General features: G+C 45.3%; 1 protein-coding gene across 1 annotated transcript in view; it reads right to left on the reverse strand.

Moving 5' to 3' along the window:
* Positions 1–26,022, reverse strand: part of TET3 (tet methylcytosine dioxygenase 3) — an 88,969-nt gene that overhangs the window by 32,554 nt on the left and 30,393 nt on the right. Inside the window, exon 2 of the mRNA XM_083368588.1 lies at positions 3,762–6,438. Coding sequence (XP_083224714.1) covers positions 3,762–6,393 — 2,632 coding nt within the window. The 5' untranslated portion in view covers positions 6,394–6,438. The remainder of the gene's footprint in view (positions 1–3,761; positions 6,439–26,022) is intronic.

Raw genomic sequence — 26,022 nt, forward strand, 5'->3', positions numbered from 1 at the left:
GCAAATTTTTCTGTCTTTGTTGGTGCAGTTATATATGGATTCCAGAGGGTTAGAGGCAAGGAGTGCCACCCCGAAACTCTGTTTCTATCTTGCATCCATCTCAGAGCTGGAAGAGAAGCCACACCTGGGAGAGGGCAGCTCTTGCCATTTGCAATCAGTTCAAGGGCTGCACTGGGAGGGGGCTGTCAACTGCCCAGAAAGCGCTTGTTAGAGAACTTGCTCTTAAGTGCCAGGTTTCCCTGAAAATAAGACCGATACAGAAAATAACTCCTGATTTTTAGCGTGCTCCTAATATAAGCCCTACCCCGGGGGGGGGGGAGGAAGGCAATACAGGTGCGCTGTGCAGCTGCCTGGCTCATGGGAGGCTCACACTAGTCAGGTGGCCGTGCAGCACACCCGGATGGCCAGCCTTCCCCTATGCCTCTGCCTGCTGCCGGGCAAGCTTTCTGTGAGCCTCCCGTGAGCAGGCGGCCGGGCAGCACATCCAGATTGCTTGCTTCCCTCCGCTTCTGCCTCCGTGCTCGGACTTACTTGTGCTGCACCAAGGGGCCGACGGGCTGCGGCTGCTGTCGGACATTGTCACCCCCCCGTGCGCTCACCGCCTCTTGTTCGCACGCCAGGGGTGGGGCGCCCAGTCAGGCTGATCACCCTGATACCATGTTTTTTTTGGTGCCCCCAAAATATAAGACATTCTCCTCCCTCAAATACCTCAAGCACTGCAGCAGTCCAAGGAATGACTGCATTTATAAACTGCCTTTCTTCTGGGATTGATTGCAGTAAACAAGGCCTCCCGTTATTTTATCCTCACCCTGCCCTGTGAGATAGGAGTGCTTCAAAAGAGTAACTGGACCATGCTACCTATCAAACTCTGAACAGAGACTTGAACCTGACTCCCTAGTTCTAATCCAGCCTCTGAATGACCACAGCATTTTAGCTGTCACAAACTGTTCCTTGTACTTCTGGAGAGGAACTTTGTTTAAAAGCCTCAATGTCACATATTTGACCTGACAACTTTCAGGAGTGCAAAGCATGAAGCCATTATCGGGTGAGATTCAAGGTGGTGCTAATGACCTATAAAGCCCTAAATGGCTTGGGTCCGGATTATCTAAGGGAATACCTGCTGCCGGCATCAACGTCCCTTCGTCCTGTGCGCTCCCACAGGGAGGGCCTTCTCAGGATACCGCCGGTTAAGGAATGCCGGCGGGTTATTCCCAGGGGAAGAGCGTTCTCTGTGGGCACGCCAGCCCTATGGAACCAACTTCCCACGGAACTTAGGACTACCCCCGACCTTCGCTCATTTCGCCGGGACCTGAAAACTTGGCTCTTCGAGCTGTCTGGCCCAGGCTGAGGGGTTTTAATTTTTATTGGGTTTTAGATTTAAATTTCGGGGACTTGAATTAATTAATTGTTTTAACTGATTTTAATTTTTGTATGTTATGCTTTTAATTTTCCCTGTAAACCACCCTGAGTCCTACGGGAATAGGGCAGTATATAAATTTAATAAAATAAATAAATAAATAAATGCCTTTGGAAGATTTATTAAATTTATATGCTGCCCATCTCACTATCAAGTGACTCTGGGCAGCTAGAGATTCTGGCAAGACTGCAATCAACTGTCACTCAGACTTTACAATGACTGCTGACGCTCCAGAGGGTCAGGTGCTTTCCTACAAGCTGTAATCATGATTTGTTGGAGGTTAACTGATTTTAAGCATCATTAAGCAACTTCTGTTTCTTAAACCACCCAAATTTTTATTCCAAGTGCACACACTGGCAAATGAGAAGGTAGCCCTTATTCCCTGTGGCCTCAAACACTCACAGGCAGCGAGAGCGCCAGATGTATTATGGGAACGAGGGACCAAAGCAGCGACATTTCACCCACTCTCACAAGCACACTTCTTGCATTTCCAAGCCTGGCGTAGTAGGAGAAACTGTAGGGCTTTCCCTCACCACACTCATTTACTCTCTCTTATACACACACAGACTGCACTCATCCATCATGCTAAGCCGGACCAGCCATTTAAGTTGTGTGCTCCCAATCAGGCTAAGCAAACACCAAACAAGCCACTTTTTGCTTCATGTGACTTATGGACTCAGCTGGTGAAAACCTGCAGCCTGCACTTTTGGGGGTCTGCCACTTAAAGGCAGAGGAGCCTTTTTTATTTGGGGGAACTCTGAAGAATTCTCAGCCATGCTAACTTTGGGGATTCTTCAGCCTCTTGCCTCAGGAGCTACCAGTATTTGCTGAAATCTGCAATACCTTTCCATTCACACCTACAAAAAACAGACTCTGTAGTTGATGGGCTCATCAGCTTCTCAATCAGTTGAGAATTAGCTGGTATAAATGATAGGCAACTCACCTCTGGCCTTGGCTGACCCTTCAGCAGTCTGTCTGGCTTACTGCCTGACAGGTACAGGACCCTCGTTCTACCGTGTTTCCCCGAAAATAAGACCTGGTCTTATTTTTTTTAAAAAATTGCCTCCAAAAGAGGCACCAGGCACTTATTTTTGGGGGGTGTCTTTTATACTCACCTCCGGCACCGACAGCCCTGCCCAGCAGGCCCACCCACTCCTTCTGGGGCCAAAGGAGTAGCTTCATTCTGCAGTTGCATTTCACCATTGGAGGCCTTTCCGGAAGGCATCTGCAGCCGCGAACCGAGCTACGGATTCAATCCATAGCTCGGTTCTCGGCTGCAGAGGCCTTTGGGAATGCAGGCCGGAGCTCCACTCTCAGCTGCAGAATGGAGCTGCTCCTTCGGCTGCAGAGGAGGTGGGCTGGATCCATGGGAGGCCTGGCTGCAATGGTAAGTTCCACCCCCACCCCAGCTTGATTTTTAGGCATGCGCCTGACCCCAAAACTAGGGCTTATTTTGGGGGTAGGGCTTACTTTTGGGGAAACACGGTAGCAGCAGGCGTGCAGGGCCCCAGCACCCAAAGCAGTTCCAAGCCCAACATCCCCCTAACCTGCGCCTCAGACTATTCCCATAGTGGGTCTTCATAGGGGGTGAGAAAAAAGAGGAGGGAGATTCCCAGCGGAAGCCTTTTCTGTGAACAAAGCAAGGCAACTGCAGCAATTCACTGAAAACTGTGTGGACCACCTGCTCCCAGATTGTCCTAGGCCAGGGGTAGGCAACCTCGGCTCTTTTATGGCTCGAGGTTGCCTTCCCCTGTCCTAGGCATCCCTGCCTGGATTTCAAACATCTGCCTTTGAGAAGAAATGGAACTGCTCTGTCTTTGCTCGTTATATGGCGTAGAGCAGGGTCCCCAACCCCCACGCTGCGGCCCGCTACTGGGCCACGGCCCGTTCAGAACCAGACCCTGCAAGCGGCAGGAGAGCACGTGCACACAGCTCCATTTGTGAGAGCGCGCATGCTTGCCATTCACACTGAACCATTTCTTCTTCCCCCCCCCCGCCCCTGGTCCACAAAGCCAGAAAGGGTTGGGACCACTGGCGCAGAGGTACCTGGGAAGCATGTGGGTCAGCCCCTCCTCTAGATTCTGCCCCAGCAACGCAGCCCGTATTGAGAAGCAAATAGAAACCACTCTCTCCTGCGAGGGAACACCACACTCACCCACTTGCTCAGACTATAAAACTTTCTCCATGCTGGTTTCAGCGTGGATTGCAGGAAAAAAGCGTGGTACGCGCTCTCACTTTTTCTTCACATCCCCCCTCCACCCTCTGCTCTGCTAAGGGAAGCCAACCTTCCCTTCATTTTTGCAAAGCCCAGATGGGCAGGGGCGTCTGTGTGTCTCTGACTTACCCACACAGTCGCAAGTCGGGAACTCAGCTTGAGCTCGCTTGGCAGGGGTGTCCAGCAAACTTTTGGTCGGGGTGTCCAAGTATTTCAAGGGAGATTCCAAAAATCCACTGAGAGTTGGCATAAACGGCTCTTTATTCTTGGTTGGAGTTCCTTCCAGGGTTGCTGGATCCGGGTTTTGGTTTTCGTCAGAGTAAAAGCACGTGGTGGAGACCACTGTAATAGCACCAGATGATTCTATTTTTATGTGTTTCGGGGACTGAGCGGCAAAGGGGTTTTCCAAGGACTGACTGGCCCCAGGTAAGAGGGAGGCTTTGAGACCCGTATTGGGAGTGTCTGCCAAAGGTTGTGCACCCTGCTGGGCTGAAGGCTGGACAGCGACGTCCAAACCGCCGGGTGGCTCTGGAGACTGGCTCAGAGAGGAGAGTGGGAGCAGGGGGGAAGGGGGCTGGGCTGGTAGAGGCCCCTCGCTGAGAAGCAGCGGGGCTGGAAGAGCTGGATTCTGAAAGGTGAAATTTCCACCAAACTCAGTCTCAATTTCTTTGATAAATTCCTCCAGCTTCTCATCCACCGCAGTAGGATTCTGGGTGAAGAACGGATGGGCTGTTGAGTTGGTTGTCCTGTGGAAGGCTTCCTCATGCCCATTGCTGCAAGCCAAAGCAGAGGAGCAGGGAGCCGAGCCCGGCGCAGGGTTGCTGGTTAGGGGCACAACTTCGCAGACAGAATTCTCTGGGAAGTAACGCTGGGTCTCCTCCTGGCCAGGATGGTAGGTTTCCTGAGTGTGGGAAGCTGGGCTTCGGTTTTCAAGTAGCTTCTGCAATGGAGACTTCTCTGCAAGGCTGGTGGCCAGTAAAGCGGGAGACAAAAACTTGGTAGGAGTCGAAGAGAGCAGCTGTTCAGTCTGAACCTCTTTGCTCGGGCTCTTGAGAGCAGCAGCTGCACGACAGCCCTCCAAGCTGATCTGGCTCACGGGCAAGAAGCGGGGCTGAGAATCCTTCTGCCTGGACTTCTTGATCTGGATTTGCTTGCGGAAGGGCTTCACGGGGCCACTCTTTTCAGGCTTCTTCTTCCTCTCCTTGACCGGCTTCTCCAGCTGCTTCGGAGGCGGCTGCGCTTCAGCACTGGGAGCCCACCAGTGGGGTAGCAGCTCCTGCGCCCCTCCATGAGGTCCGTTCTGGTCAAGGAAGAGGCTGCGCTTGTGATGAAGGTGGTGCTGCAGAGCCTTCTGGGCTTTCTTGTGGAAGCTGCTCTCCTGCAAGAGTTGGGACAACTGTGGGCTGGAAGAGGGGGAGCTGTGACAGTCAGGGTGGGCGTTTTCATCCTTGTGGATGAGGTTCTCCTGCTTTGATTTGGCCACTCTTGCTTTGCCCGGGATTCCTCCTGGCTGCTTGAAGACAGATCTGATGCAGCCGTTGGAACTGCTCAGCAGCTGCTCCAGCTCCGCCACGGTGTCGCTGACCAGGGAGGATGGGGAAGAGCTGGTGTGCAGGTCCCACACTCTGTCTTTGGGCTTAGCTTCTTCCCTCTGTTGCTCCGGGAAGTCTGCCTTCGGGGGGGTAGAGTTGCAGCTAGGAAACAGGCCATCGGATTCTAGGTGGCCATTGCTGTGGTCAAGGCAATAGGGGGCTTCATCCTGAGCACATTTCACTCCCTGTGGCCAGGAGGAGGACGCAGATGCCACTAGAGTTGGGAGCAAGTGGTGCCTCACATCAGATCTGGAGGGGTGGCTCTGGCACATTCCAGCACTCGACACAGATAGCACCATGCTGGGGTTGTGCGCTGAGAGGAGGGGAGGCTGCTCTTTGGAGCCAAAGGCCATGGTTTGCATGGGGCTCCCAGGAGGGGGCAGAGCCTGTGTGGCTGGCTCTGGAAGAACAGTGGAGAGCTGCGTGAGGGCTTCAATTGCAATGGCCGTCTGGAGACTAATGTTCTTCTCTTTTGCAATGTTCAGTGCACTTTGAGAAAGGGGGAGGGCTTCCAGGGGGCACAGAGTCACCTGCTCGCCCGCAGCCGGCCCCTGCTTGGCATTAGCACCCCTGTCTAAGGGCAGCTGGTGAACTTGGCTGAAGGGCTGGGCAACGCAGCTCTCCTCTTCTCCAGTGGCTGACTGGATCTTCTTCTCTAGCCATTCCAAGTAGTCTGGGCACTCCGGACCATCACAGTTGCAGTTGGGTGGTTTCATGCCTTGCTTGGCCAAAGTAAGCGCAGCTTTGAGGGCATTCAGATCCTCAACTCCAGGGCAGCTGTTGGGAGGAGGCACTGCCAAACCCTCCTCCATCGCACTATTCATCTCCGCATTAAATTTTTCATACAGCTGCATGCTTAATGCAGAAGGGGACAGGAGAGGTGCCAACCCATGAGAAGACATGGCGGCCTCTGCTGCGGCTGAGAAAGCCACTAGGTTTTGAGCATCCTCCAAATTGGCATTGCTGGAAGAGTCTCCCTGACCCGGGACGGCCGGTGTGCTCTCCCACGTGGACTCCTGCTCGGCCCGCGGGCTGCCGAGCCACATGCCGGGATCCATTAGCATGTCCCCGCCTCCAGCCACTGCTTTCCCTCCGCCATTGGCCAAGCCAGCTGGGAGGGCGTCTCTTAACCTTCCTTCTTCGGCATGGCTAAATGGCTCTTTTTCCATGTGGCCTGTTTTGGGTCCATCAACCAAACTGCTGTCCAAACCGGTCTGGAAAGGAAATTAGAAAAAAAAATTAGTTTGAAAATGGCCGTTTCCTTTTAGTCTTTTCTAGAAAAAAAACAAACCAAAAAACCAGCAGCAGCATCTTTAAAATGATCATATGGAGTGGCAAACATTTCTGGGAATTAAGAATCAGCACATTTCAATAACCTAGTTCCCAAACCTCTGATCCACCAACCTCAGGGTCCAAAAATATATTGGAGGTGCCATTTCCCCCCCCCCCCAACAATCACCGTTTCATGAAACCACCGTAACCTCCAAGAGAAGTTCAGATCTAGGGATTAAGATGCTAGCCTAGAAACCAGGAGACGGCGAGTTGTAGTCCTGCCTTAGGCTGGGTGACTTTGGGCGAGTCACTGTCAGCCCAACCAAACTCACGGGGTTGTTGTTGTGGGGAAAAGAGGAGGAGGAAGGAGCATCAAGTACGTTCGCCTCCTTGAGTTACTTATAAGGTAATACAGGTGGGATAAAAGCCTATTGAATAAAACAAAGTATAATTTTTCATAAGTGACATGTATGAGATTTGTCAAAATCTAAGGAGGAATACCATAATCACCATACATGGGATTTCACAAGATTTCAGCCAAAGAAAAATTAAAATATTTTTTAGTTAATTTTGAGATTTTAGGGAGGTCATCTGAAGCTACAATGAGACTGAACAACCAGAGGATCTTGTTAGGAGATTTCTCTATTTTTCCAGTCCTGTATACATCACGCCATATTATTATTTTCCTATATTTCCTTGGCCACATTGGAAACAAGATATGGACACTATAGTTGATATTCCTAAAATATTCCAGCAAATAATGTTTTAGGAACAGAAACAAAATGGAAATAGTCCAAATTAATTGAAGCATTCAGAAAAACTTTTTTGTCCCTTCTGGTCACTCCTGAGAGACAAGCTGTGGCGTTATCTCCAGACTGTTGTTGCATTGGCCTTCTCCTTTCTCTCTGTTGTTTCTCTGAGCAATCAGAGCAATGAGATTCTTATGCAATTTCTCTCTTGTCAGTTTGGAATCCATCTCAGGCTGATCCCTGTATCCTGCAGTTTTACTGTTTCTTACCTGAAACTAACAGGAAGCAATTAGGACGTTGCAAGCCTTTTGAAATCTGTGGTCCCAGCCACTCATTTTACTCTAAAGAAAAGGCCGAGGTTTGTTTCTCATTGGAACAGAGCTTAGGCAGCTCAGGCTCCTGGAAGGGCCAAGAGACACTTAAAATAGAGATTCAGGAACTTGAGAAATGAGATGCAACGGTTGGGAAAGTTTCCAATTAAAATCCTGAGGAAAGGTTTTATTATGAAGAGTCAATCCAGGATATTTGATCTGGACAGATCAGAGATACTGATTGGGGTGATCTGTGGTAGATAAGAAATAGTTGTAGACTTTCTAGGAGTTAATTACAATAACAGAGAGCCTTTAAATTTAACTTTGCTATTGATTAATTTTTTCTTCATATATATATATATACAGTGAGGGGGGGATTATTTGATCCCCTGCTGATTTTGTACATTTGCCCACTGACAAAGAAATGATCAGTCTATAATTTTAATGGTAAGTTTATTTCAACAGTGGCATTCAACAAAGTAGATCACAGGCTACTTCTTAGTAAGCTAGAAAAATGTGGGATAGACAGGATCACCACCACATGGATTTGTAACTGGCTGACAAACCACACTCAGTGTGTAGTCTCTAATGGAAATACATTTACATGAGGGGAAGTCAGCAATGGGGTACCCCAAGTTCTGTTTTAGCACTCTTCAACGCCTTCAGAAACAATTTAGATGAGGGAAATAGAAGGGGAACTCATCAAATTTGCAGATGACACCAAGCTGGCAGGAATAGCCAAATGGATCTTGACAGACATGAACACTGGGCCCTATTTAGCAAAATGAAATTCAATGGTGAGAAAACTAAGATTTTAGAATAGAATAGAATGGAGTGGAATTGGAATTGGAATTGGAATAGAAATAGAAATAGAAATAGAAATAGAGCTGGAAGAGACCTTGGAGGCCGCCTAGCCCAGCCCCCTGCTTAAGTAGGAGAACCTACACCATCTCAGACAAGCGACTGTCCAGTCTCTTCTTAAAAACCTCCAGGGTTGGAACGCCCACAATTTCTGAAGGCAAGTTGTTCCACTGGTTAATTGTCCTCACTGTTAGGAAGTTTCTCCTTCTCTCTTTGGTCAGTTTCCAACCATTGTTTCTTGTCCTGCGCTCTGGTCCTTTGGAGAATAGTTTGAATAGTTGTGGCAGCCCCTCAAATACTGGAATACTGCTATCATGTCGCCCATTTCTTCTTTTCTTTAGACTAGCCAAACCCAAGTCCCGCAGCCGTTCTTCATATGTTTTAGTCTTGGTAGACAATCACTTCAATATGAGCCAGCAGTGTGCTGCAGCTGCCAAAAAAGCCAACACAGTGCTCGGCTGCATTAACAGAGGGATAGAACCAAGATCAAGTGAAGTACAAATACCACTTTACAAGGCCTTGGTAAGGCCACACCTGGAATACGGCATCCAGTTTTGCTCACCACGATGTAAAAAGATGTTGAGACTCTAGAAAGGGTACAGAGAAGAGCAACCAAGATGATTAGGGGGCTAGAGGCTAAAACATATAGGGAACGGTTGCTGGAATTGGGTATGTGTAGTTTAATGAAGAGAAGGGTGAGGGGTGACATGATAGCAGTCTTCCAATATCTCAGGGGCTGCCCCAAAGAAGAGGGAGTCAAGCTATTCTCCAAAGCACCTGAAGGCAGGACATGAAGCAATAGATGGAAACTAGTCAAGGAGAGAAGCAACCTAGAACTAAGGAGAAACTTCCTGAGTTAGAACAATTAACCAGTGGAACAACCTGCCTCCAGAGGTGGTGAATGCTCCAACACTGGAGGTTTTTAAGACTGGACATCCATTTGCCTGAAATGGTATAAGGTTTCCTGCCTGAGCAGGGGGTTGGACTAGATGACCTCCAAGGTCCCTCCCAACTTTATTTATTATTATTATTATTATTATTATTATTATTATTATTATTATTATTATTATTATTATTATTATTATTATTATTGTCTTCCAGGCCTTTGATCATCTTAGTTGCTCTTCTCTGAACTTTTTCCCAGGTCTCAAAGTCTTTTTTGTGATATTTTGCAATATTCCAGATATGGTCTCACTAGGATTTTATAAAGTGGTACTAATACTTTGTGTGATCTTGATTCTATGCCTCTGTTTATATAACTCAGCATTGTATTAGCTTTTCTGGCTGCTGCTGCACACTGCTGGCTCATAGTCAAGTGATCGTCCACTAGGACGCCAAGGTCCCTGTCACAGTTTTTAACCCAGGTCTCACCCAGTCTATACTTGTACTTTTGATTTTTTTTTCCTGCCTAAATATAAAACTGTGCTTTTCTCCACATTAAAATTCATTTTGTTGAATAGGGCCCTTTTTTCAAGTTTGTCAAGATCTTTTTGGAACCTGAGTTGTCTTCTGGGGTGTTGGCTATTCCTGCCAGTTTAGTGTCATCTGCAAATTTGATAAGTTCCCCTTCTATTCTCTCATCTAAGTCATTAATAAAGATATTGAAGAGTCCTGGGCCTAAGATGGAACCTTGTGGTGCCCCACTGCTAACTTCTCTCCATGTGGATGTAGTGCCATTGAGGACTACTCGTTGAGTACGGTTTGTCAGCCAGCTACAAATCCATCTGGTGGTGATGTTGTCTATTCCAAGGAGTAGGTTGTGGTCTACTTTATCAAACACCTTACTGAAATCTAAGTATACTACCTCCACAGCATTTCGCTGGTCTACTAGTTTAGTCACTTTATTAAAGAATGAAATAAGATTGGTTTGGCATGATCTGTTTTTGACAAACCCGTGCTGGCTACTGGTTATAACTTTGTTTGCTTCTAGTTGTTTGCAGATCTGTTTTTTATTATCTTTTCTAGGATCTTCCAGGTATTGATATTAGACTGATTGGTCTGTAGTTTCCTGGGTCTGTTTTTTCCCCTTTCTTCAAGATAGGAACCACATGAGTCCTCAGGTACTTTCCCGGTGCTCCAGGATTTTTGAAAGGTATGATGTTCTGAGATAACATCTGCCAGCTCCTTCAGAACTCTGGGATGTAATATGTTGGGTCGTGGTGATTTATATTCATCAAGGTCAGATAGATGTTCTCTTACCATTTTCTTGCTTATTTTTTGTTTCTAGTTTGTCTTTTGCAGTAGGTTTTTTTTGCATGTTGGGCTATAGTTTCTTTTTGTGTGAAGACTGATGCAAAGAATTAGTTAAGCAGCTCTGCTTTCTCCCTGTTGCTGTTATTTCCTGCCAACCTACAGTTTCCTTGATTTTTCTTGTTATTAATATGTTGAAACTTTTTTTATTGTCCTTGATTTTTGTTGCAAGTCTTTGTTCATTCTTAGCCTTTGCTTTCTTGACTTCATCTTTGCATGTTCTGGCTGTCTGCTGATAATCAGCCTTAGTTATGTGCCCCTCTTTCCATTTTTTGTACTTGTCCCTTTTTCTCTTTCAATTTGTCAGAGAGAGATTTGTGCAGCCATGCTGGTTTCTTCTTGAATTTCTTGTTTTTCTTTTTCAGTAGTATGGTGCTGGATTGGGCTTTTATGATCATATTTTTCAGAATTTCCCATGCTTCTTGCATTGTTTTCCCCTTTAGGATTTTCATACATGAAATCTTTCCTAGGTTTTGAGTTTGTTCAAATCAGCTCTTTTGAAGTTTAAGACTCTGGTTGAATTATTTTCTATTGCTTGTGTTTGCATTATATTGAATTTCAGCATGAGGTGGTCACTTTCAGCCAAGGACCCAGATTGTTGGGGGCAATTAAGCTGACTTTGTAATAATGCCGCTTGGGGGTGTGTGTGAAAGCCCTAATAAGCAGGCATATACATAGAATGAAGGCTACTGCTAAGCTTGTAAGCCGCCCTGAGTCTTCGGAGAAGGGCGGGATATAAATGGAATTAAAATTAAAAATTAAATTAAAATTTCAATTCCTTCTATCACCTCTTCTCTATTAGTAAGGATTAAGTCCAGTATAGCTTTACTTCTAGTTCCCTCCTCCACCTTTTGGATGACAAAGTTGTCGGCTAGGTTGGTTAAGAATCTGTTTGATCTCCCGTCGCTGCAGTTTGTCTCCCAGTTGATATCTGGATATCTGCGGTATGCTTCCTACATACGTTTGTTAACTGGTTGGCAAAGAGTTCATTTATTTCTTCTGATTGGTTGGGTGGCCTGTAATGTACACCTATGGCAATGTCACTTTTTTCCCTTTTATATTGAGTCATATACATTCTGGAGGGTTTTTGTCTTTGATCATGTGCATTTCTGTAGATATGTAGTGTTCTCTTACGTATAGTGCAACTCCTCCTCCTCTTTTGTAGATCTATTTCTTTTGAACAATTTGTATCCATCCATCAGTCCATTCCAGTCATGGATTTCATCCCACCAGGTTTCTGTAATGCCAACTATGTCATACCAGCCTTTGTATACTATTGCTTCTAGTTCTCCGTTTGTTCCCCAAGCTTTGAGCATTTGTATATCAACATTTAAGACCTTTATGCTTGTCTGTGGGTGTGTTTCCTGTATCTCCTGATTGTTGTTTGAGTTTTTCCTTTTTTCTCATCACTCCCTACCTCATCGTTTGATTTGTTTTCTTGGGATTTGTGATTGGTTTTGGGTTCTAGAGATTCCAGAGATTGGTCACCCTCCCACCTCAGTTGTAGTTCAAAGCCTTCCTGATGAGTTGGGCCAGTCTTTTTCCGAGTAGATTTTTCCCTGTTTTCGTGAGGTGCAACCCATCCCTTGCCAAGAGTCCTTCGTGTAGGAAATACAGTCCATGGTCCAGTTTTCTTGGCAACACCAACCCTTTTGCCAGTGGTTTATTTCTAGAATTCTTTTTCCCCTCAATGGGTGTTAGCCTTTTGTTGGGAGTACTGATGAGAACACTACTTGTGCTCCTAGCTCCTTAACTTTATTGTCTAGTAGTTGAAGAAGCCTGTTCTGTCCACCAAGGTGCTACAGGGAGACATCTGAAAACAAGCACATCTTGCCAGGGAACCAGCAAAAGACACTCCCTTCAAAGGGTTTGAGATCTTTTCTCCCAAATGGGAGGGGCAAGAAGAGAGGAAACCGCTAGCAAAACCATTGTGTGGGTGAATGTTTAAAGGGGAAACCCATCAAGGGCTGGAGAACTATTTTACGCAACAATTTCAAACAACATTTCTTAGCTCTGCTACAAGCATCCTTGTCGCTTTCACAATTCTAGCCAGGTTTTTCATGGCCTTCAACGCTTAGTCAGTTACCTGAAGAGAAGCTTTTGACAGGATCCCTTATAAAAAAATTACTGACTCGTCTAAGGGTGTCCAGGTGTGGATCTCGTGACCTGTCGTGCAGCCTTAAGCAAACCTGAGAGGGTCACAAACTGCCCCGCCTCTGCATGGACCAGCTGCCTCTCAGCTTATCTGAGGGAAGTGGAGAGGGAAGTGCAGGCTGCAGACCAACAGGGGTTAGAAAAAGGCCTTTTTCTTTTCGTAAAAAGAAAGGAAGAGGTACCTACTTCTATGTTAACAGTCACTAGTATAAGAATGTCACCGTACTAGAGAAATTCTGTAATGTGGACTTAGAGGCACGATTTATTAATTGCAGATCCTTTTATGCCCCGCGAGCGTTCTCTTCATATTAGTTAGGTTCTATATATCACTCCATGCTTGCATAAAGAAGGCACTGCAAACCTCAGCTGTCCAAATCCTGTGGGCTGAGCAGACATATCCAGACTCCTTAGTCATTGTCTTAGGAGATTTTAACAGTGCTAACCTAAGCCAGGGCTGCCAAGATACACTAGGCATGTCAGCTGTCTCACTAGAGGCAAGAATATTTTAGACAAGTGCTTCTCAACACTAAAAAAAAATGCCTCTTGCTCTCTACCAAGAGCGGCTGTGGGACACTCTGATTACTGTATGATTCACCTGGTACCCGCTTATACACAGAAACTTAAAACCGTAAAACAGTGGTTAAAACAGTGATGTTTTGGACTGAGGAGGCAAAGTTAAAGTTACAGGCTTGCCTTGATTGCACAGACTGGAGCATTTTTCAAAATTGCCTCAACAGACTTGGATGAACTTACTGATAATATGTGATGTCATACATTAAGTTTTTGGGAGGACATATGTGTGCCGACCAAAAGCTTGCACACATACAGTAACAATAAACTTTGGTTCACAGCTAAGTTCAAGCAGTCATGTCAGGCCAAAGGGGAAGCCTGCAGAATGGAGACAGAATGCTGTACAATCAGGCCAAGAATGTATGAACAAAGGAGATCTGGGCAGCAACGAGAATCTACTCTGAAAAGCTGAAAATCAGCTCTCAGCAAACGAACCAGCAAATGTGTGGAGAAGCCTGAAGAACATCACTGGCTACAGTAGACCCCCCCCCTTTACTGAAGAGAATCATCAACTGGCAGATGACCTGAATTTGTTCATCTGTAGGTTTGAGAGGAGATCATTGCAAAAAATATTGCTACCCTCCCTATCTCAAATACACCAACAATAGCCAAAGCTCCTATACCTGACTCCCTCCCTCTTGGCCCCCACCTCTGGTGATCCTAGAAAAAGACGTGCAGGATATATTTCCTAGACAAATTACTGGAAAAGCGCCAGGCCCATATGGAATAACTCCTCCTTGCTTGAAAACCTGTGCTGAACAACTGGCCTCATCTTCACACAGAGCTTTAATAAATCACTGGAAATGTATTGTGCCCCTTCTTGCTTCAAATGCTCTACTGTCAGAACGGCTGCGGGACTTGGGTTTGGCTAGTCTAAAGAAAAGAAGAAATAGGGGAGATGTGATAGAAGTATTCCAGTATTTGAGGGGGTCACATTATTCTCCAAAGCACTAGAGGGAAGGACGAGAAACAATGATTGGAAACTGATCAAAGAGAGAAGCAAAATGGAATTAAGGAGAAACTTCCTGAGAGTGAGGACAATTAACCAGTGGAACAACTTGCCACCAGAAATTGTGGGCGCTCCATCACTGGAGATTTTTAAGAAGAGGCTGGACAGTCACTTGTCTGAGATGGTATATAGGTTCTCCTGCTTGAGTAGGGGGCTGGACTAGAAGACCTCCAAAGTCCCTTCCATCTCTATTCTATTCAATTCCCAAGAAACCCTTCATCAAGAAGTTGAATGATTGCAGACGAATTGCTCCGACATCCGTAGTTATGAAAACCTTCAAAAGGCTAGTGCTGGCCCACTTGAAAATCATCTTGGATCCACTGTTAGACCCCTTGCATTTTGCCTATAGACCAGCAGATGCTGCTACTTATATGGCGCTGCTTATATGGCGCTGGACTGCATCTTGCAGCATCCCGAATCCCCAAGGAACTACGCGAGGGTCCTTTTTGTAGACTTCAGCTCGGCATTCAATACCACCATTCCAGACATTCTTCTCACTAAACTGACTCAGCTAGCTGTGCCTGACCACATTTGTAAGCGGATCATAAGCTTTCTAACAGATAGGAAGCAGCAGGTGAAGCTAGAGAAAACCACAGCGGATACCTGTACAATTAGCACAGGTGCCCCCCAGGGCTGTGTGCTCCCTCCACTACTCTTCTCTCTTGATACCCATGACTGCATCTCTTAAAGGTCCCTCTGTTAAAGAACTGAAGTTTGCAGATGATACAACACTCACTGAGTCAGAATACGGGTGGAAGGTTGAACAACTGGCCCTGTGGCGCAGCCAGAACAATGTGGAGCTGAACACACTTAAAACTGCAGAGATGAAAGCGGATTTTAGGAGCAGCCCTCTTATTCTACCACCTCTTACTACGTTAGATAACACAGAATCAACAATAGAGATCTTCAAGTTTCTAGGTTCTAAGATCTTCCAGGATTTAAAACGGACACCTAACATTAGAACCATCATTAAAAAGGCACAACAAAGGAAGTCCAGACTGCCCAAGGATCCGTCAATACAGTTCTACAGAGGAAATATTGTGTCTGTCATTTGCACTTCTATAACTGGCTTGTTTGATACGGATAGTTAGGACGGCAAAAAATGGATAGTTAGGACGGCAAAACAATTGCAAACAGTCTGACTGCGCGAACCAGAAAGAAGGCTGAGAAAATATCTACAGACCCCTTTTTTTCCTTATCCCGGACATAAATTCCTCCCCTCAGGACATCACTCTAGAGCACTGCATGCCAAAACAACTAGACACAGAGACAGTGTTCTCACTCTGCTGAAGACTTGATTTCAGTACTGTCTTATGTCTAAGGATTCACCCATATAGTATAGCTATATTGCTACTATCTTTCTCTTCCTTTCTACTACCTTCTCTTATTGGTATCGTTATTATATTACTTTGTTGTTTGTATGTACACTGAGAGTTTATGCAGCAGAGACAAAATTGGTGTGTGTCCAATAACATTTGGCCAATAACTATTCTATTCTATTCTATTCTATTCTATTCTATTCTATTCTATTCTATTCTATTCTATTCTATTCTATTCTATTCTTATTCCTATTCCTATTCCTATTTCTATTTCTATTCTTACTCCACTCTACTCTTCTTTCAAAGTTATGGCCATGTGAGGAAAGCATTCAAGAGACCCATCCTGTCTGGTGCTGCAACTTCCTGTCTGCCCTTCTCCAGAGCTGCCATCTCTTCTGTTTCTTTGTCCTACCTCATCCTACTCAGCCAGCAGGGACCCTCTCCAGGCAGACTTCGCTATTAAGCACCCTTCTTTCTAAGCTGGGACATGCTAGTGGCTCTCAGGGCAGTCATCCAAGCATGCAGCCAAAAGAGAAACAGTCAAACTCTTCCTTTCTTGCACAAAAATAATTCCCAGCACCAAACTGTTCAGAGAAAAAGAAAATCAGCAATGTGCTTCTCTTTCCTGCAAAGAAGTCTTGGCCTTTTAGGGGCCAAGAAAAATGCCTTTTTTAATGCAGTGGTGAAAATTTGAAGAACTTCTCCTTGAAAGGTCTTCCGCTACATGGCATGGACTTTAGTGCCCATGCAACATGCCCACAAACCTTGAAAAGGCCTCCAGCATGGATGGTGGGTGTCACTGTTCAAAAAACACAGTTGGAGAAGATTCTCCCAGCAAGGAAACGTGAATCGCCACAAAGGAGATCAGTAGTTGAAGGTTTTGGCAGATGGATTATTCATATGAAATAACTTAATGTTGGCAACAAAAATATCAAAAATACAGTTTAGATCAAATTGTCACATACTTAGTGACAATTCCACACTTGAGGGCGCAACCAAAGGTGTGAGCCAGAATTTTTCAGTTCAGGTAAGCTGGTAAAGTCAGCCCTTGCCGCCAGTTCCCCCCACCCTCCTGAAAGCAAAATTCTCCAGTGCTTTTTTGCCCAGATTTATTGAGAATCTCAGCCCTTGCCCTTGGGTGCTTCTCCTTCAGAACCCAATTTCTCTCTCAGGTTCCTGAGCTCTTTTCTGGCTTAGGGCTCTTGCTGGAGGAGGCTCTTCTATGCACTGATAACAGAGGAATGTCCGGCGAGTTGGGATTGCATTTTCCTTCCGTGGGAAAACTGCCATCACTGGCAGTTTCAAAACTGCATGATGTTTACCTTTCAAGCGATTGTTCTAAAACAGGAGGGATTTCACAACTCTCCTCCCACACAATAAGTCATATAGCCCAAGCGCCTGCACAGATTATAGACACTGAAATGAGCAGGTTAATTGGATCAATACTCGCTGGCACAGGAAAATTCCAACCTGGGAGAAAATATCAAGTTAGGAAATTAGGAAGCCTTCAGAGGTGTCCATAGGAGGGTTGTGGGGGGGAGCAAATGATGCAGAGAGTTTGCCCCTTTTATACACACACACACACAGAGAGAGAGAGAGAGAGAGAGAGAGAGAGAGAGAGAGAGAGCTCCTACCTTAATTAAATAAATACATAAATTAGAACTTTTATAACTACTGTGATTATTTTGATGAAAGCATCTGATCCTATAGATACCTCTGGAGACTATCCAAAACATGAATAACTTTCTGCGCTTCTCATTAATTAATTAATTAATGTTAAGGAAAGTTCTTTGGAACAGAGTCCTTTATTTCCAAGGTGTTCCCTTCCTTTCTGCTTGTTCCCAAATGCTTATTGTATGCTAACATCCCCAAAAATATTTTTACCCATTGTTCCTGAAAAGTAAGTGGTTCTTCTGGGGTGAGAGGAAGGCAACGCTTAAGAAGAGGAGGGGGAGGAATAAACCACCCCCAAAGGAAGAAAGGTCCGCTCGTCTCTGCCTTTGGATCCCATGGAGGTCTGGGAGCTCCTTCTGGCATCCGGCCCACACGACTCAAGGGGTCCTTTGCCCCACGGAGGACTAACCGTAAGCCCACTCAGTTGTTGCGGGAACAGTAGCAGCAAAGGAAAGCCCTCAGATGGACTTTAGGCTTTTGAGACTGAGAAAGGGAAAAAATATCGGTTATTTTATCCCAAGGGGAAATGCATGTGTTTTGTGTGTGTGTGTGTGTGTGTGTGTGTGTGTGTGTGTGTGTGTGTGTGCGTGAGAGAGACAGAGAGAATATTAAGACACAGAGAGAGTGAGAAATCTAATTGTTTCTCATCCCCTGCTTTTCCAAACACAATTTCACAATTGCTTAGCACATACCTGATTAACTGGTTAGGTAACCCTCCTGTTATGAATCATCCAGTATTTTTGCAGGTTGGACTCTCAGAAATCCAAACTTTGGAAGCTAGTTCCTGTGTTCAGTTTGTAAAGGCCCCCTTTGCCCACAGACATACATGCAGATCTGGAGCCCTATCAGATCATGCCCTGGCCTTTGTCTTCACTTGACTTGGACAACCTGATAGCTAGTTTGTCCAGACAGACCTGGAATAAGTTCCAGCTGGCCTCTTGCTCTCTGTGCAGGAGGACCCCCCCCCCATCCACAATACCATCAAATCTGCTTATGACTCCCAATTTGAGAACTCCTAAATTAAGCCAGCTCAACCCTTCCATTGAAATGCACTTTGACATATAATTGCTTCAATTTTTGCATGTGCGAGGTTGTTTTTCTGTGTGTTGTGTGGTTGTTTTTGTGTGTTGCAAGGTTGTTTTTGTGTGTGTTGTATGTGTTGTTGCTGCTTGTTTTTGTCATGCCCTGTCAGGCAAATAAAACCTATGGCCGGCAGGATCTTTTGCAAATTGGTTTACAGAGCGAGCCGGCTATTACAGCTGAGTTTCACTGCCCTCATGAGATCCTGGAGGATGCAGCTAGGACCCTGGGCTCTCCACGGGTTACTATCCCAGCAGGGCGGAGGCGGAAAAAGCGAAGGAACAGGAAGCAAAAGCGAGGCTGCAGGGCTGGTGTGTGCTAGCCAAGCTACCCAAGCGCCCAAACAAACCACGGCTTCAGAGCATTTTTCTTGTCAAGGTAAGATCCCTCGCCAACAAACTGCGAATTACAACAAACAGATTTATCAAGGACTGCTGTGTTTTACTGATCACAGAGACCTGGCTTCACTCATCTATACCGGATACAGCTGTCGAGCTAGTGGGCTGCACAGTGCACCTCCAGGATAGGAGCAGGGATTCTGGTAAAAGCGAAGGAGGGGGTTTATGCATATATGTCAACAACAATTGGTGTACCAACACAAAGACTGTAGACAGTCACTGCTCTATGGATCTGGAGTATAGGACTGTGAGATGCAGACCCATATACCTTCCGCAGGAGTTTATTGTGGACATAATCACTGCTGTTTATATTCCACCTGATGATAATGCTAACTTGGCTTTGGGATTCTTGTATAATATTGTTAGTAACCAGCAGAATAAGTATCCTGATGCTGTGCACGTTATAGCGGGGGACTTCAATCATGCTGATTTACTGTATTTTTCCATGTATAAGATGGTATTTTTTCCTGCAAATGCCCTGTTCAAAATTCAGGTGCATCTTATACAAGTGCAGCGTCTTATACACAGAAAACAATGGTAACCTCCACAGCCCAGGGCATGCCTGTGTGGGTTGCCATGCTGCCTGGTGCAGGTGTCAAGCCCCTGTGGGCTTGCCACTAACAGGAGGGGGAAGGGGGCAAGATCATTGGCTGGCCAAACTTCCAGATTTGCCGGCTCAGCTGTTCGGCGCTCTGCCAAACAGCTGATCGGCACAGAGAAACTGGCATGCCAGAGCGTCTTATACAAGGGTGTGTCTTATAGACAGAAAAATACGGTAAAGGCAGTGCTCCCCAAATTCCACCAGCATGTTAAGTGTGCCACTAGGGGAGCAAATACATTGGACAAGGCCTATTCAACATTAAACTTGGCTCCAGGGTTATACAACGGCCACACACGGGCCAGTCAGACCATATATCCATGCTTTTATTACCAGCATATACTCCTCTTAGGAAACGGGCTCCAGCCACAATAAAGGTTTTGGTAATGGTTTTTAAAGCCCTACATGGCATGGGTCCGGAGTACCTCGGGGACCACCTGCTGCCGGCGTCAACTTCCCTCCGCCCTGTGCGTTCCCACAGAGAGGGCCTCCTCAGGGTGCCTCCGGTCAGAGAATGTCAGCTGGTGGCCCCCAGGGGGAGGGCCTTCTCTGTGGCGCCCCGGAACTATGGAATCAGCTGCCGGTAGAGCTCTGGATGGTGCCCGATCTTTGCTCCTTCCAACGCGGTCTGAAGACCTACCTATTTGAACAAGCCGGCCTGGCCTGATGGGGGAAGTTAGGGTTTTTTAATTGGGTTTTATATTGTTACTGTTTTATCTGGGCGATTATTTAATTCTTTTTTAATTTTTGTATCTTGTATTTTTTATGTATGCCCTGTTCACCGCCCTGAGTCCTTCGGGAGAAGGGCGGTATATAAATACAATAAAACTAAACTAAACTAAAACTAAACTAAAGACTGTGAAGTCCTGGCCTGATGGCGCCTCTTAACAGCTGCAGGACTGTTTTGAGAGGACAAACTGGGACATCTTCGACCACCCAAACCTGGAGGAATTCACTGCAGCTGTTCTGGGCTATATTAAATACTGCACAGACACTGTTACTGTGGACAAACCAACCCGGATTTATCCCAACCAGAAGTCTTGGATGACTAAGGAAGTCCAGCGTCTCCTGCATGACAGAAACAATGCCTTCAGGTCTGGCGATAGGGGGAAAATATAGTGCTGCCAGAGCTCATCTGAAGAGAGGCATTCGGCAGGCCAAGGCAGATTATAAGAGGAAGATTGAAGATTATTTTCATAACAATGATGTGAGGCAGGTGTGGCAGGGGATCCAGCAAATCACCAACTATAGACCAAATAACATCACTCCTGTTGACAGGGATGCTTCACTGGCAGAGGAGCTGAATCACTTCTTGCCTGCTTTGAAGTGAAGCCATCATAGGCAGCTGTGCTACAGCCACTAGTCCACAGCAGCCCTTCCCTCACGGTGGAGGAGCATGAGGTGAGGAGTACCTTAAGAGGTGTGAACTCAAGGAAGGCTGCTGAACCTGACGGGATTTCTGACCAGGTGCTTAAAGACTGCACAGACCAGTTGGCTGGGGTCTTTACCAAGATTTTTAATTGGACTCTGTCCCAGTCCACTATTCCATCCTGTCTGAAGGCCTCCATCATTGTTCCATTACCAAAGAAGTCCTTTATTAGCAGAGATTATAGACCAGTGGCACTCACCCCTATTATCATGAAGTGTTTTGAAAAACTGTTCCGCAGGCACATCGTGTCCTCCATACACACTCGACAGTCACCAGTGTGCATACAGAGCAAAAAGATCCACAGAGGAGGCCATAGCCATCCCTCTCCATACTGCTCTGACTCTTGTAAGGATGCTTTGTGGATTTTAGCCCTGCATTTAACACAGTTCTTACATACACACTGGTGCCTAAACTTGTCAACCTCGGACTTTCACATTCAGTCTGCCTTTGGATTATGAACTTCCTGTTGGCCCACTCTCAGAGGGTTAGATTAGGCAACTGTATCTCTTTAGCTCTTAATACGGGCTCCCCACAGGGCTGTGTGCTGAGCCCCCTACTTTACACTCTCTACACTTAGGACTGCACCCCCACTCATACCAGCAATATTACTGTTAAAGTTGCGGATGATACAAGAGTGGTGGGCTTATCTCCAAGGGGGATGTGGCTGCCTACAGGGATGAGGTGGGGCGGCTGCTCTCGTGGGGCAGAGACAATAATTTGGTTCTCAACACAGCTGAGACCGAGGAGCTATAGTAGATCACAGGAGGAATAGATCAGACATTCAGCCCCTGATCCTCAGCGGAGACTGTGTGGAGCGGGTGGCCGGCTTTACGTTTCTGGGTGTTACCCTAAAGGAGGACCTGGCCTGGAGTGCTCGTGTCACAGCAGAGATTATATTTCTCAGGAAACAACTGAATGAAAAACTGCTGGTGACCTTCTCCCGTTGCTCCATAGAGCATTCTGACCTACTGCATTTGTGTGTGCTTTGCTTGCTGCACAGTAGCGGATAGGAAAGTGCTCCAGAGGGTCATTACCATCGCCCAGAGGATTATTGGCTGCCCTCTCCTCTCCCCCCCCCCCCCGTCGGAAGAATTGTACAGTTCCTGTTGCCTTAGAAAAGTTCAAAATATTCTTAAAGACTCATCTCGTCCCGGACATTCTGTTTTTGAACTATCACCATCTGGCAGACGGTACAGGATAATAAAAAACACAAACAGGCTGAAAAACAGGTTTTATCCCAGAGATATAACCATATTAAATGACACTGTATAGTGCAACACTGAAGTGCAATATTAGGGGGAGGGCGGATTTGATTTAAATCATGATTTAAATCACTAGTAAAATTTTTAAAGAGCAACTTTCATCTCTGTCCCGCAGCAGCTCCTCCTCTGACCCGCTGTTGACTCACCGACAGTCCCATTCACTTTAATGGGGCGGCTGGTGATGTGGCAGTGACACAACAAGTGAGGGACATGGAGGGCAGGCAGGTGAGTGGATGCCCACTAACAGGCGCTGCTATGAGGGATCTGAAATGACAGGTGCTCTTTAAATGTAAGGACTTATTCTTGCTGGTAGTTAGAATCTTTAATATTATTGTTTGCAAACAAAAGGAAGGTTTCCTATTTAAAATAATAAGCTGTCATCAGGTTAGTAAAACAGTGATATCAGAACTGATTTTAGGTTAATAGGCTAATCACACATAGTTGGAGAACTGCTCAAATTCTTTTATTTAATTAAAACACTTAGAGCCTGGTACAGATGTATTTCTCTTCAAAAAATCATACAGTTCGTAGTGTACATAGATTAGCAAAGCAATGGGATAAAGGAATATTCCTGAACTTTGTTTCAGGATTTATCTCATGGTTACTGTGAAACTGTGTGAATGCATCAATGCAGTGCATGTTATCTCAGCTTGCAGAGCTTGGATTCATTTACATTTACCAAAAATGTAAATATTGCAGAATATACAGCCTCATGCTACATAACTAAGCTCCATTTCATGCTGATTATTAATGTATTTTAAATAGAAAACTATTTAAGATAGATTTTTACTCCAAAAGCATTTTATTAAAATAAATTTGATAAAAATCAAAAAAATCTATTTAAATTTTAAAAAATCTGATTTCAATAAAAAAAAAATCTCCCAAAAAAATAACCCCATCAACACTTCTGGAAGCTGCAGAGGGATCTGGAGAAGGAGAACATCAAGAGGATGAAGATGCACAGATAGACGAGAAGGGTACAGGAGGAGTTCAAGCTGCAACTCTTTTGGATGATCTTAGAGAACAGAGGGTGACGCGTGCTGCCTTAAAACGTTCAAAAAAGAAAAAAAAATAAGACCAGTAGAAATCTATGGAACTTCCACAAAATATTTATAGTTAAGTGGTAGTTGTGTTTTTTTAAAAAAAAAAGTTTTGGGATGCTATGTATGGTAATAGATTTTTTTTTTTAATTTGGAATTAATGCACAACTTACTACAGAGGAAGAGGAAGAAAGTTTTGTGGGTTAATGTGGGTTAATTTGTGTAAGAACTATTTATTAATGTGCAAATGAGAATATGTTAAGGTAATAGTGAATTGTGGAAGAACATAGATGGGAATGATGCTAGTTTTCTTTTATTTTAGTTTTTTATATATATTTAGTATTATTAAGGATTGGTTTACTATATACAAGCTAGAGAGTGATGGATTTTAGAGTTTATAATTGTTAGTATATGATTGTTTATGATTGCCTTTTAGATATATACCTTGTATTTTGCTCTGGGAAGTCGGGGGGGGGGGAGGGGGGAGGAGGGGAAGTGGAGGGGGGGAGGTAGGGGAGGGAGGAGGGGGAGGGGGAGGGGGGGAGATAGGGGGGAGGTAGGGAGGGGAGGAGGGAGGGGAAAGGGGGGTTTTTTAAAAGGAAAATTGTATTTTATAAAACTTTTCAATAAAAAAAAAAATCTGATTTTTTTTTAAAAAAATGATTATTATCTACCCTGATTAGGGGCAGCGCAGTGGTGAATAGAATGTGAAGGATGTGTGTATATAATGTATGTTCTTATTTGTGGTTTTTACTTGTGTGTAGTGTGCACTGTGGACAGCACTTAATCTCGTTGTGAGTTATACAATGACAATGAAGAAATTCTATTCTATTCTAAAAGCTTTTCATTTAACTTTCAACTATTGTTATATTTGCTGTATAAACACTCTCTCTCTCTCTCTCTCTCTCTCTCTCTGTGTGTGTGTGTGTGTGTGTGTGTGTGTGTTGCCCAACCCTAATCTCAATGAAAAAAAATAGTTCTCTATGGGGGTGGGATTTCTCAGCAAATGTATACTATTATGGGATTAGAGCACCACAGAGTAGGGAGCTCCCAGATTAAAAATGAAGGAAGAGAGTTGAATCGTGAGAAATAGTTGAACTTTCCTAGCTCAAACCCACTTTTGTTGGTTTCTTCATCTACTACAAGGATGCCAAATGCCTGTTTTTTTCCATCCAGCCTCATTTGTCCCTTCTCCATGTAGCCCCAGAGAGCTCCCTGTTTTTTACCTTGGAGGAAGAGTGAGTTCCTTCCCACAAAGGAGGATCTTAGGAATGACAGGTTGCCTTGCTGTTTTTTCTCCTCTTGTGCATCGAGGTGTCCACCGTGCCCAAAGTAACACAAAACCGTTACTTAGGATTCACATTGGATTATGCGCAGGGCGTAAGGTTTTGTGCTCTTAAAACTGAGCAGAGGGCAGACAACAGAGGAAGGCTTCAGCAGTTATGGGACTTAAGGTCTCTGCAGCTTGTGTGTAGGTCTCAACAAGCAAAGAAGGGCAAGCAGCCTCTCCGTCACGTGGGGGGTGTTTCTGAGGAGTCCTTCTCCGGAGGCAGAGCAGGAAACCCTACTTGCAGGTTAGCCAGAGAGGGAGGCCCCATCCCAGCACATGAAACAAAAGGCCTCCTGTTGCACTGAGCCTACGCACAGCCTTGACAGGAGTGGTACCATAACTTAAGAGAGGGGATGAAAGGGCTGGATGAAGCTGGGGCACTTGGTACCTCTTGTTTCTCAAAGTGTCTCTAACAAGGAAGAAAGGCCGCTCCCACCACTGTTCTCCTACAGTTGGGGTTTAAGGGAATGTTGTCCCCCAAGCCAGATTGATCCCGAATCTTCAAGCACTGTCCTCTATGAATTTGTACAATTTATTAATCTATTTATTTTTATCCCACCTTTATTATAAAAAATTCAAGGTGGCAAGTATGCCTCATACTCCGTCCCCCTCCTCCGGCTACATTACCCACAACTAAGTCCCTGCGAGAAGGGTTAGGCTGAAAGAGAGGGGCCAGCCCAAAGCCACCACTGATGCCTAAGGTGGGACTAGTCATCATTGCCTCTCCTCTCTACGGAGATTCTCCATCCTCCAGGTCACGGTTGTCCCAAAGGTGCTTTTTCAGGCGGCAACTGGACTTTGTCCTTGAAGACGTTTTGCTTCTCATCCAAGAAGCTTCTTCAGTTCTGAGTGAATGGTGGGGAATGGAAGGATTTATATTCCTTGCAGCGAAATGCCTTAAAGGAAAAACAAAGAAAGCCCACTTGCCTCTCGAAAAGGCACCTTTGGGTCTCCTGGCTGCTGGTCTGATGCCTTACTCACTAGATCAAACTAGGTCTACAAAATCCCTTTTTAATGCCATCCAAGTGAGTGACCACCACCAGATCTTGTGGATATAAATTCTATAGATTAATTCTGTGCAGGGTGAAATGTCTTATCTTTTCTAGATTTACTTCTAATCAACCTCACTGGTGGTCCTTGCCTGCTGTTTGGAGAAAGGAAGGAAATTTCTCCAGGCCGCGGGAAAATTTATATACCTGAGTCATGTCCAATATTCTTCTGTCTTTTTGTTGCACGGAAGTTGTTAGAATCCCCCAAAGTTTGGATTATTCCAGTAATTTTTCCAAGTCTGTATTATCCTTTTTCAAATGTGGACACCAAAATTGTACAAAATATTCCAGATGCAGACATACTGTATACATCTAACTGCATTATAGTCTTTGCAACTTTATTTCCAGTCCCATTCTTAATTATCCCCCAAACGGAATTCACTTTTTTTACAGATGCTACATGCTGACTTGGCACTCACAATGAGCTACACAACAATGTAAGA

Source organism: Vipera ursinii (genome assembly GCF_947247035.1).
Source record: "Vipera ursinii genome assembly, chromosome: 8".
In the NCBI taxonomy this organism is placed as follows: Eukaryota; Metazoa; Chordata; class Lepidosauria; order Squamata; family Viperidae; genus Vipera; species Vipera ursinii.